The 12103-nt window shown below is 39.8% G+C and overlaps 1 protein-coding gene across 1 annotated transcript in view; it reads right to left on the bottom strand.

The window, feature by feature from the left end:
- GLDC (glycine decarboxylase) overlaps nucleotides 1-12103 on the bottom strand; it is a 48309-nt gene that overhangs the window by 15169 nt on the left and 21037 nt on the right. The window contains exons 4-13 of the mRNA XM_075278374.1: nucleotides 10523-10687; nucleotides 10346-10423; nucleotides 8363-8510; nucleotides 7281-7477; nucleotides 6502-6598; nucleotides 6076-6181; nucleotides 3273-3412; nucleotides 876-956; nucleotides 555-652; nucleotides 341-467 (exon numbers count right to left, since the gene is read on the bottom strand). Of these exons, the coding sequence (XP_075134475.1) occupies nucleotides 341-467; nucleotides 555-652; nucleotides 876-956; nucleotides 3273-3412; nucleotides 6076-6181; nucleotides 6502-6598; nucleotides 7281-7477; nucleotides 8363-8510; nucleotides 10346-10423; nucleotides 10523-10687 (1237 nt within the window). The remainder of the gene's footprint in view (nucleotides 1-340; nucleotides 468-554; nucleotides 653-875; nucleotides 957-3272; nucleotides 3413-6075; nucleotides 6182-6501; nucleotides 6599-7280; nucleotides 7478-8362; nucleotides 8511-10345; nucleotides 10424-10522; nucleotides 10688-12103) is intronic.

Below are 12103 nucleotides of genomic sequence, written 5' to 3' on the forward strand. Positions count from 1 at the left end.
GGTGATATGCTAATAGTGTACATCCTGTGTATTATATGCCAAAAACTGTACCGGTATAAGATTCTATGCAGATAGAAGTTGAACAGTTTCTAGCAGTTGAGTCTACAAAAAAAAAAAAAAAAAATTTATAATATATATATCTCAATCTCCAAACTGGATGCAAAGTCTCCTGAGCAATTCAAAATACGCTGCACCTGTGCATGTTTGAGAGTGCAGTTCACACATGAAATAAGGACACATTAGTGACAGCTTTCCAGTGTACAACATGTCAATCCAGGAAAAGGTTTTTCCTTTTCCAACTCCCCTTCACTACTTATACACAGAAAATTAAGAATTTTACCGTAAGCTCAGAGGAACTGTTGAGTTTCATTGTGCACGAGCCCAAAGGAATCATACTATGTACAAGCGAAATGTCTTTGTTTTCCAAACGCTTCATGTAGCGAACAAGATTAGTTTCTGAATGGTAACTAAAAATAAAAAAACCCACACAGACACTTTTAGAACATATTCCATACATTCAGATGTAGAAAGAGGTTTCAAGAAAAGTAGCTCACCTATTAAAGACTGGATGCGCAAGGAATTTGCTTGTTCTTTTGAAAGCCGTGGACAAAATACCCTTGTTTTCTTCTCCCATGCTTTCGGCAACCAGCTCCTTAGATAAAGATTAAAGATTTAAGAAAACATAGCAAGCTAAAGCAAAATGTCTGGCTGGGATTATACCTTGCCTATTCTACCAATAACTAACAATTCTTAAAATAGACTATCCAACAACTAAGGGGGAAAAAAAAAAAAAAAAAGCTATGCTGTGGCTGAAAACTGTAAAACCATATTCATCTAACCAATTAAATCACAATAAAATTGTATGTTTTACTTACTGCTGAGGATTCACAGCCAAACACCCACAACAGGTCATCAAGATCCTTCTCCTTTACGGTTTCATCCAGAGATACACCAAGCTGTCAAAAATAACACGTTTATTTTTCCACTCTGCTGCTTTCAAGATTTTTATTTTTTCGTTACACACGGACTGATAATCCAGCAATGATTACTGCCCCGTCCCCCACCCAATTATTTTATTCAGAAATTCTGCTTTTCTCCTCTCCTTCTGCAGCCTTCAGTTTGTTTTCATACCATACAAGCCGTTCTGTAACCTTCTCAGAGGTTCATCTAAAAGCTTGTCCCAAGAGCATCATCTGTTTTTGTTAAAATATTAAGCTTTAAAGAGGACCCTTCCTGGTCCGGGGCACAAGCAGTTCTATATACTGCTGGAAAGCAAACAGTGTGCTGAATTCAGCGCACTGTCTGCTTTCCCGATCTGTGCCCCGGGTAAAGAGCTATCGGTGCCGGTACCGTAGCTATTTACAGTCAGACGGGTGTTCCTGACAGTCAGTAAGGTAAGGGGTTGGGACTTAAATACCCTGATATTACACTGTCAGAGCTCAGGTATGCAGATAATTATATATCCTTTGAGCCCAGAGTCAGCGACCTATCTCCAGCCACAAACTCATGACTAGCTAAATGAAGAATGGATAAATACTAGATGGCTAAAGATCAAACCAGACAAAACTGATGTTCAGGTTGGAGGTCAGTGCTTAAATGGAGTCCATCATTGGAATAGCCTTTAGAAAGGATATTTTAGCCTTACCTCTTTCTCACAGCCATTTTTGAAATCTAGTATTTTGGCGTATGTAAATGAAACTCAGAGCACAGCATCATACCATTAATGTCCCCTTCATGCAGATTAGCTATTCTAGTCATCATCTTCACTGTGCAAGCAGCTGCCGCCATCTTCAGCGGATCCAAATCCCACACATGTGCTGTATGCTCAGCCACTTTGGGTTTGGGGCAAGCTACAGCGCATGCTCCGCCAGACACTTATGTTATTCCTATACAACTCTGACCAACTTTACTGTCCCTGATGACGTAAAAGCTTCCCAACAGCAGGTTGCTACCACCACATTTTACAGTGGAAATTGTGTGTTCAGGGTGATGAGCAGGTTCCTGACACATAGTGCTTTGCATTTAGGCCAAAAAGTTTAACTTTGATCTCATCTGACCACCTTCTTCCACATGTTTGCATTTTTGCCACAAGTCATATAGGGGACACATCAAACAGCACTTGAGCCTTTCTTTCAACAAATGGTTTTCTTCTTGCCACTGTTCCATAAATGTGAGATGTGGCGTGCACAACTTAGATTTGTCCGGTGGACAGATTCTCCCATCAAAGCTGTGGATTTTTGCAGATCCTCCAGAGTAACCATTGGCCTCTTGTCTGCTTCTGACCAGTGCTCTCCTTGCTCGATCTGCCAATTTAGGTGGACAGCCATGTCTTGTTTTGGATTATGGATTGAACAGTGTTCCTTGAGATGCTCAAATCTTGGGATATGTTTTTATAACCTAACCGAGCTTTAAACTTTTCTACAACTTTATCTGACTTGTCTGGTAAGGTCCTTGGTCTTCATGATGCCGTTTGTTCACTAGTATTCTCAAACTACTGGGACTTTCACAGAACAAGTGCATCTATGCTGAGACTAAATTACACACAGCTGGACTCTAAGTGACTTCAGAATGCAATTGATAGCACTGGATTTTATTTAGGGGTATCAGAAAAGGTGGCTAAATACTTTTGCATGTCATTTTTTGCTTAAAATATTGAAAACCTTGTATAATTTTGTTCCACTTCACAATTAGGTGCTACTTTGTGTTGGTCTACCACATAAAATCTCAATACATTTAAAGGTTGTGGTTGTAAGATGACAAAATGTGAAAGAGTTCAAGGGGCATGAATACTAGAGATGAGCGAACACTGTTCGGATCAGGCGATCCGAACAGCACGCACCCATAGAAATGAATGGAAGCACCTGTGACGCTGACTTTGTTCGCTCATCTCTAATGAAAACCTTTGCGAAGCATATATAATTACTACAATATGCCATTTAGCTAAGCACTGGACTATATTGAGTTTATGAGAAAAGCACATTACAAATGTTTGGCAGGATCAGGCAGGTGGGTATGATTCAGAGGCAGAAACCATCAACAGACACTGCCCACCAGATCGTGTAAGCAGCATATCTTAAGTACCAAAACTACCCAGCTTGATTGCTTGGGAATGCTGGGATACCCATTAACAGATGCTAGGAACTGTAGTTGGTGAAAAGTTCTTTTTAAAAAACTACGCCCACACAAAAATAATTTTCTACTATATGGAATTAAACACACACACTTTACTTTTTTTTTTTTTTTTTGTCTCTGTGCATCCAAAAAGTACTTACTGCACCATCACTGTACACCCGGAGGTTTATTTGTCGCTGTGCAGCTCGATCTAGAACCTCTTTCACTGGACAGCCACAATGAATCTTCACTGTATCAAAGAACAGCTCATTGTGTAGCTTATGACCTGCCCTCCTCAGACCTAAACAAAAGTTTGAAATGTGAGTAAGAGGTTAGTAAACTATAACAAATACTTCCCAATGATGAAAAATTAGAAGATGATGGGGGTTGTCCAGGATCTAAAGGTAAAGGACGATGGCGACCTATCAGACACCTGGACCGAGTCCTGATCAGGCATTTCAGTCGCTGTAAGCCATATTATAGGTATACAGCTGGATCAGATACTTGGTCAAACGTATCGGATACCTTTGGTCCTGGACAATCCATGTCATCGGGGCCAGGAACAGGGCCACAGACACAAATACAATGTTTATACACTGTAGACCCAGTACAACTGAAATAGAGTCCCTGCTAGATATCATTCATTAGGTTAGGTACAGATATTTGGACAGTGACAATCAAGATTTGGGCTCTGCATCATGCCACCACAATAGATTGAGGTAAAACAACTAAGATCAGACATTCTGCACCTCAGGTAGTCATGACCGTGTTCACACTTGAAATGTACAAATAAAACCTAAGTTATAGCAAAAAAAAAAAAAAAAAAGAAAAAAAAAGAAAAGTTTTGTACATACTTACAAAGGGTTAGTTTGAGTAGTAATGCATAATTATAGACTAATAAGATAACTAGGGACATGTTTCATATTGGTGCAATATGGGCACTTTATTGCTCATATTATGGACAAAACCTCAAATTCCTGTGGTTCGGTATTGCAGTTAGAGACCCAGAATTCTAGATATAATGATTCTGCCAAGTTCATGGGTTTCATCCGTACTATGGGTCCAAGAGTCACCGAAAATTACCCCCCCCTCTGAAAGCTGAAAACTCACACAATTATATATATTCTATACACACACACACGCTTCTTTCTAGTGATAATTAACATTATTGTGGCATGTAATGGATAACACTAGAGGGGCAGTCAGCATATTTTAAGATCAGGTATGGACAGAGTTAACTGTAAACTTTATTGATGCTAGCAAGGGTTTGGTGTAACTTTTGCCACACCACTTTAGATGCTAGTAAAAGTTTAGATCACAGCGCCAATAAATGTCCTGATTATGTTCAGAGGGATATTTCATTAGCGGTCTGTGTGACAGAGCTGTCAGGAATGGAGATCTGCAGGTTTGAGACCTGCAGAGCGCCATTCTGCACAGCGTTTTTAGCTGCAAGTCACTCTAGTTCTGTGAAAGCCATCATTTTCTGAAACCCATGGACACCAGATGCTGAGTTCCCTCCTTTGTGATGCTTTGCCAGACCTATACTGCAGCAGTCTTCAGCTGTTGCCTGTTTATGGGTCCCACTTTGTTAAGACAAAACTTAACTAATCACATGCTTGCATACCCTTTAGAAAGTCTATTCCACACCTACCTTTAGTATATAGATTGCCTCAGTGGTTTCTGCACAAGTCTGTTTTTATTCATATGCTAATTAGACTGTTGCACGATACATCGTGCACTCCTCTCCTGTTTCCTATGGGAGACTGCTGCTGCTGATGACTCAGCTTCCTGTTTGACTCACACACATAGGAGATAATAGGAGAGAGGAGGCTGTTGGGAACTTCCTGTACTGGCTGGAAGCTCATTAGCATATGAATAAAAATGGACTTATTCAGAAACCACTGAGAAATTTACATACTAAAGGTAAGTGTGGGATAGCATTTCTAAAGCCTATGCAAGTATGTGTTTAGATAAAAATGACTTTTCCCAGTGATAGAGCCCCTTTAACCTGATCAAGCATGCCTTTCTGCTTTGAGATCTGGTGATTGACTTGGCCATTGCAGAATATTCTACTTTTCCCTAAAAGACTCCTTGGTAGGATTTGCAGCACGTTTTGGTTCACTGTCCTTCTGTACTGTGAAGCGCCATCCATTCAAGCTTGCTGCATTTAGTTGAGTGAGACCAGAAATTATATTCCCTGAGACAATTAAGAATTCCCCTGGCTGCTTCTGTTTCATCATCAATAACACTAGTGGCCATTGCCATTGGAAGCCATGCATGCCCATAATGTCACAATGCCTGTGGCACTTTAGATCATGAGCCGTTTCAAGCCTGCTCCATACTTCTTTTCATCACTCTAGTAGAGGTTAATCTTAATGTTATCAAACAGATAAAACTAAGGTGCTGTTTGGGAAAAAAAATTTTTTTCTATTTTTGCACCTTGTGTATTTACTCTCATGTGAGGTTATTTTACTTGGGTGGATATGGAGAAGGGTTTTGCCTTCACCATGGAAAGTATTCTGCAATGATCCACCACTGTCTTCCGTGGACATTCAGGCCTTTTTCCAGTTCCCAAGTTCACCAATATATATATTTTTTTTAGCTTAATGAGCATATGTTTCACTTCCATTTAGAGCTCATTTGTCCATATTTTATGGGTTCACAGCAACAGCTTCCGAATGCAAAATTCCACACCTGGACCCCCAGATTCCAGACCTTTTACCTTCATTGATTAACAAGGGAATAGCCCATACATACCCCTAAGGCCCTATGTAGCTGGCAAATTAAAGCCCATACTGATTATATAACCATCTTAAATACGGTTTGGTAACCCTCTAAAATACCAAAACTTGGGACTGGAAATATGTGAACAGTGACAACTGTTGATCAGTGCAGAACAAAATATAGAAATGCAAGTTTATTCTAGCCATGCTGGAATTTCTACACAATCCTTTAACATATTACCTTCTGCAAGTATTAGTGTTGCATTGTGAACTCTACGTGCAATATGCTTGAGGCCATTTGGTCCATGGTAAACGCAGAACATAGCAGCCATATTTGCCAGCAGAGCCTACAAGAAGATTGTATTAATATAACAGCAAGCATTTAATATATGGCAAGATACTCTATTGCAAACCTATATAATTTGTTAGAACAGCTCTTTATATTGTAAGTACTCTGTAGCAAAGCTATGCAGAAGTTAAAATGCTCATCCAGTTATGCCCACATTATGTTTAGCCTTTTTATTACATTAGAATTTGTGTGGATTTATTAAAGTTTGGGTAAGCGTTCACCCTTAGCGAGTCAAGCATTTGCTTCCTTTGAATTACCCAATGTACCTGAAAATAGTGATTTCAGAATGGAATGTTATGTGTATGTGTCACAAACTACCTGTGCAGTACATATGTTGCTTGTGGCTTTATCTCTTCTGATATGTTGTTCTCTGGTTTGTAGAGCAAGACGGTAGACTTCCTTTCCGGCAGCATCCCTAAAAACAAAGTTTTGTACCATGGTCACTGTACACCCAAGCTTTATAGGTTAACAATTTCTGGAAATGGTCTGCAATACTTCTCCATGGCTACATAAGTTATCTGGTAATCTAGGGGGTTACTTTGTACTTTTTAGAAAAAGTCAGTGTGGCATTAAAGGCCATACACACATAAATAACATTGTATATACAAAGAACTGGCGCAACCTCTGGCGAGGCCAGGAAAGGCATAAATTAAATCCTATGAACTGATCCCTGACGCTCAGTTGTCCATTCTTTCTCTTGGATGGAAATCTTCTTCATCCTTATGTGACCAATGAACAGCCTCAAAGGTCCATAGAAAGGAAAAGGTCACTCACGTCACCAGTTCCTTGCCAGTGCCCACAAGCCACCCCCCCCCTTTCACTTTTTTCACTGTTCCAGTTCCTCAACCCCTTTTACTTAAAACACAGCCAGCAAGAGCTCAAGAAAATACCCAAAATACATTAAATTGTCAACCATTCATCATACTAATGCATCTACTGTAAATCTTTATGAAAAGCTACTCCCATATCTCTCATACTGTACCATCAGTGGAGACTGACACTTTAATCCTAGTAGTTGGACATTATCACCCCCTCTCAAGAATGATTGGTATGAAGACCTTTTATGCCAAGTTTGATGTTGTCGGTTCACCACATACCTAGTCACCCCAACCATTCTTCCAGGCATCATCCGAACAAGGTTTTCCTTCACAGCAAAGAAGGCTGCATGTGGTCCACCATAGCACAGTGGTACGCCAAATCTCTGAGAGCTGCCGAGAGCGATGTCTACTCCAAATTCACCAGGTGGCCTCAAGATACACAGTGCTAAGAGGTCAGTGGCGCAGCATGCTAGAGTCTGACAAGTTTAAGGAAAACAGGGTATTAAGATAAAATGTTTATTTCATATAAAATCAAGCACACAATGTAGCAAGAGGTGAACATGTTTATAATGAACTGTATTTGGGAAACAAGACTTGTAAACCAAGGACAAAAAGTGCTTTATGCATGCAAAGTCTATAATAGCAAGTAGCTTGTAGACGTCAAACTACCAGGATCTAATTTGTATTAGGAACACATACTATAGGAGTGTATTCCCCATGTGTGCTATATATTAAGAAACAGTTTCCCCTTCCTCGATACAGACTAGTCCAAGATCAGTTGTCTGCCTGAAAAGCCTGTATATGTGTGAGAATTTAACCCAGGATCACACATGATGGTGTGTGGAAGGCATTCACTACTGCCTCCATTATACTCATACTAAACTAGTCTCTTATTACTAAGAAAACCCTCTCATTGAGAATAATGGAGGCAGTGTCAGGAGGTAGTCTGTACCTCTGTCTGGAGTAGTATAGTATCTGCACACCTTCCATACATAATCTTTAGTTGTGGGGGAAAAAAAAACGAAAACAAAAAAAACGCATGCTGTGATTTCCAAAGCCGCTGTGTTTTGGAAATCGCACCATTTCTGCTGAGTATTTTTCTGCAGTGTGCAGGGGCTGTGACTCAACACCACATAGGGACCTGGCCTAAGGCTCAAATCAAGTTTGATTTTCAAGTGAGAGTAGATTAGATCCTGGCCAACCCAACTTGTCTTATGAATGGTAACCTTTGTAAGATACTTCTGTGAAGCTTATGCAGTTATCGGAGCACAGAAATCAAGAAGTGCCATTTGCTCTTGCACAGGATTGAAATGGATTAATCTATTTCTAAGTCTTAACAGCTCTTTATAGATTTCACTTACCCCATTTTGGTGAGCCCTGTCAACCAATTGAGTGAAGTCTTCAATATTCCCATCAGTGTCAGGATACTGAAACAAGACACCACTGACATCTTTTCCACTAAAGTCCATCTCATGTGGCAACATGAGCTCTGTAGTGACACCAATATAGCTATAAAAACAATAAAAAGAATTATGTACCAAAATTGGCATCTTCTGTCCACATGAAGTGTCACCAGGAGAAAAAAAAAAAACAAAAACTGCAAAATATTAATTTGTGAGAAAACATAATAGAGACAGTCACTAAGGTTTTGTAGTAGTGCAGGGGTAATGCCACAGGAAGAGGCATATAGTTGGGCATCAGCATAAAGATGGTATAGAAACCAAGTCTAGCGAGGTTTGTCCAATAGGGGTTGTGTTGATAAAGAAAAGTGGAATAAACTGAGTCCTGGGGAATCCCAACAACATCAGAAAGAGGATAGAGAGCCCTCAAATGATACAACGAAAGGGCAGTCTAAAAGCTAGGAGGAGAACCAAGAGCAGAGTCATTGAGAACAATAGAGTGGAGAATACTGAAAAGGAGTCCTTCTACAGTGTCCTATACTGCTGAGCTATCCAGAAGAATAAGTTGCTATTAGATTTAGCTGTCAGGAGATCATTGGAAACTTTTTAAAAGGGTCATTTCAGTTGGATGCAGAAACCAGATTGTAAGAGTTTGAGTGTTCGTGAATTAATTGGGGGGGGGGGGGGGGGGAGTTGCGAAGGTCTCAATCTCATTCTAACAAAGTTTTAGTTTCCTTGGTCATTAGGAGTTTTATTTCTTTTTTGGCGAGATAAAAGGTGCAAGCTAACTTTGTAGCATTTAAAAATACATTGTGGGCTGTATCTTGTGGCAGGGATTCTCAGTGTCAACGATACATTTTAATCATTTACTAAAAGATTTTATTTCTGCATTTACTTACTAGTTTTGTACAATACCACCACTTTTGGAAATTGTATCAGTGCTTTCTGAAACCCAGACAACTGGTCACTAATTTTTGGGACAGTCAAATAATTTTATAGTTCCACTTCTTATTGTTGTGGATCTATAGCAATGATATTTAATTTAATCATAAATCAGGTTTCCATCTTTTTATCCTTATTTTATCTTTGTCCCATTATGGTCTTCACAGCTTTTATAGTTCTGTATGGTCATGTATTCTACTTATTGGTATTAAGGGCAGTCTACTAGGCCCAGTCTTATATTTCAGATTATCATAACATGGTGCTCCAGAATAGAGCCCCTAAATGGATGCTGTAAAAAGCTGCATCAGGATTTAAAGGGGCTACAGCTCTACAAAGGAGGAAAATGTTAAAGGGGTTATCAAACTCATGTTTAATACTATTGCTGAGGGGCCCCATTGATAAAAGCAAGACAGTACTGACCACTCCCCGATTCTGTTTCCAGTGCCATTTCCAAGCTCTTTGGCCTCCCTGGTCACCTTTTCACAAGCGACATGTTTTGGCGGTGACATGAAGCTTGTGGGGAGGGATTGAGTCACTTAATTGGCAGTAGCAGTCCCCCTAGCGGAAATGGGATGTCATTAGTGATATGAGCCAGGGGACCTGTATACAGATGAACAGGGCCTACAGTGATGGGAACCAAGCCTGGGAAGTGGAAAAGACTGGTTTGCCATGTTTATGGGCCTATCAGCAGTAGTAAATAAAATTACTTTTTGCACAATCCTTTTACTTAAAGAGAAGGTTGGTGTGATAAAGGAATTCTTTCCAGCAACCCTTAAAGTAGCAACAAGTAGTGTCAATATGAGAAATTTAAGAAATATGTAATATGAAATCTGATATCCCCACTTAGATTCACAGGATCTTTTAGTAATTTTTGTGTAGAACAAAAAAAACAAAACAAAAACACACCCTTTGAATGTATGTTGTATTTTCATAAGGCAATGCACATGCCCAAGTTCTCCATCTAAAAACCGGGGCAGATTATCATTTGCAAACAATACTTACTTGGCTCTTGTCTGCACTACAGCTATGGTCTGGGGGTGGCATCTGCTGTCCACATAGAATTTCCGCCTCTTGTTATGCCTAATACACAAAGTAAAAGAACAAACCATTTACAAAAATGAAATCTCAGTACAGTTTGATGCTGAAAAAAGGATTCTGGAGACCTAAAAGGCTTCTGACCTGTGACATAATTGCATTGATTCAGCTGCAGCAGTTCCTTCATCCAGTAAGGATGCATTGGCCACATCCATTCCAGAGATATCACATACCATGGTCTGATAGTTCAGCAGGCTCTCGAGTCTGCCCTGGGAGACTTCCGGTTGATATGGCGTATACTGGGTTACCCTACGAAGAAGAAGTTTATTACCTTTTATAAATGTTGTACAAGTTTCAAGCTTGAAAAACAAGATTACGCAGTCAGACAAGTGTAAATGAACCATCTAGTGGTAGAACATGAGGTTTTAGAATGTGAAACCTCGTATCACAAGGCCTTGTTTATGTGAGCACAAAGTTCACATTACTTTTATTCTCAACATCAACCAGCATGTTCATGTACAAACTGCAGCGGCTCCTGAAGGTTTCAAAACAATGCGAAACTAAATCTGTAATGTCAGCTAAAGTGGAGATTTACAATTTGTGTGTTCTAAAACTGAGCTAACAAGTCTGAATAATTTTGATCCTTCAAAGATTCATTAGTTTTCTTCTCACGTCGCTGGAATTTGTTGTCCCAGTTTCCATGGGGACTGGATTCCAATTGCCTTTTTTTTTTCTTTTTTTGAGCGGCTTCTAGCAGAGACTCTGCTCTGTGTTAACTCTTTAATAGCATATTTGGCCTTGTGGTTTCAGGCACTGCCATGAAGTTACCATTTGCTGGTCTAAGAAGAATTTTCTTCTAATTTGCCATCATGAGGCAACTTGTAGGTTTTCTATAGAAAACTACACACCTCACTAATCGCACCTTGATCAAGAAGACCACTCCAGATGGTTTTACAGGGAATTTGACTTTCAAGTCCAGTAGATTCCCTACCTGAACACACGAAAATTTAGGGGAAAAAAAAAAAAAAAAAAAAAAAAAAAACACCCTCAGAAATTAGCCTTCCTATGTGGTCAAATGTAGAGGGGGGTGGGGGGTAAATATCACTAGGGCTGTAACCTTAGAGTAACCGGTGATTTGCTTTAAAAACCCCATTGGGTTTTTAAAACCAATCGCCGGCAAGCAGTCCTCCATCCAGTTTCTCTGGGAATTAGGACGAAAACCCCTGGGCGGACAGCAGGCACTAGTGTGAATGCCCTCTAACTAGTATACTACAGATTATTATTATTATATATATATATATATATATATATATATATATATATATATATATATATATATATATATATATATATATATAAAAGCAGTTCCCTTCTGTTCTTTACTAGAGATGAGCGAACACTAAAATGTTCGAGGTTCGAAATTCGATTCGAACAGCCGCTCAATGTTCGTGTGTTCGAACGGGTTTCGAACCCCATTATAGTCTATGGGGAACAGATACTCGTTAAGGGGGAAACCCAAATCCGTGTCTGGAGGGTCACCAAGTCCACTATGACACCCCAGGAAATGATGCCAACACCTCTGGAATGACACTGGGACAGCAGGGGAAGCATGTCTGGGGGCATCTAACACACCAAAGACCCTCTATTACCCCAACATCACAGCCTAACAACTACACACTTTACACACTCAATACCACCTCTCTGACAGTAGGAAAACACCTTGAA

Source organism: Leptodactylus fuscus, chromosome 1 (assembly GCF_031893055.1).
Source record: "Leptodactylus fuscus isolate aLepFus1 chromosome 1, aLepFus1.hap2, whole genome shotgun sequence".
In the NCBI taxonomy this organism is placed as follows: domain Eukaryota; kingdom Metazoa; phylum Chordata; class Amphibia; order Anura; family Leptodactylidae; genus Leptodactylus; species Leptodactylus fuscus.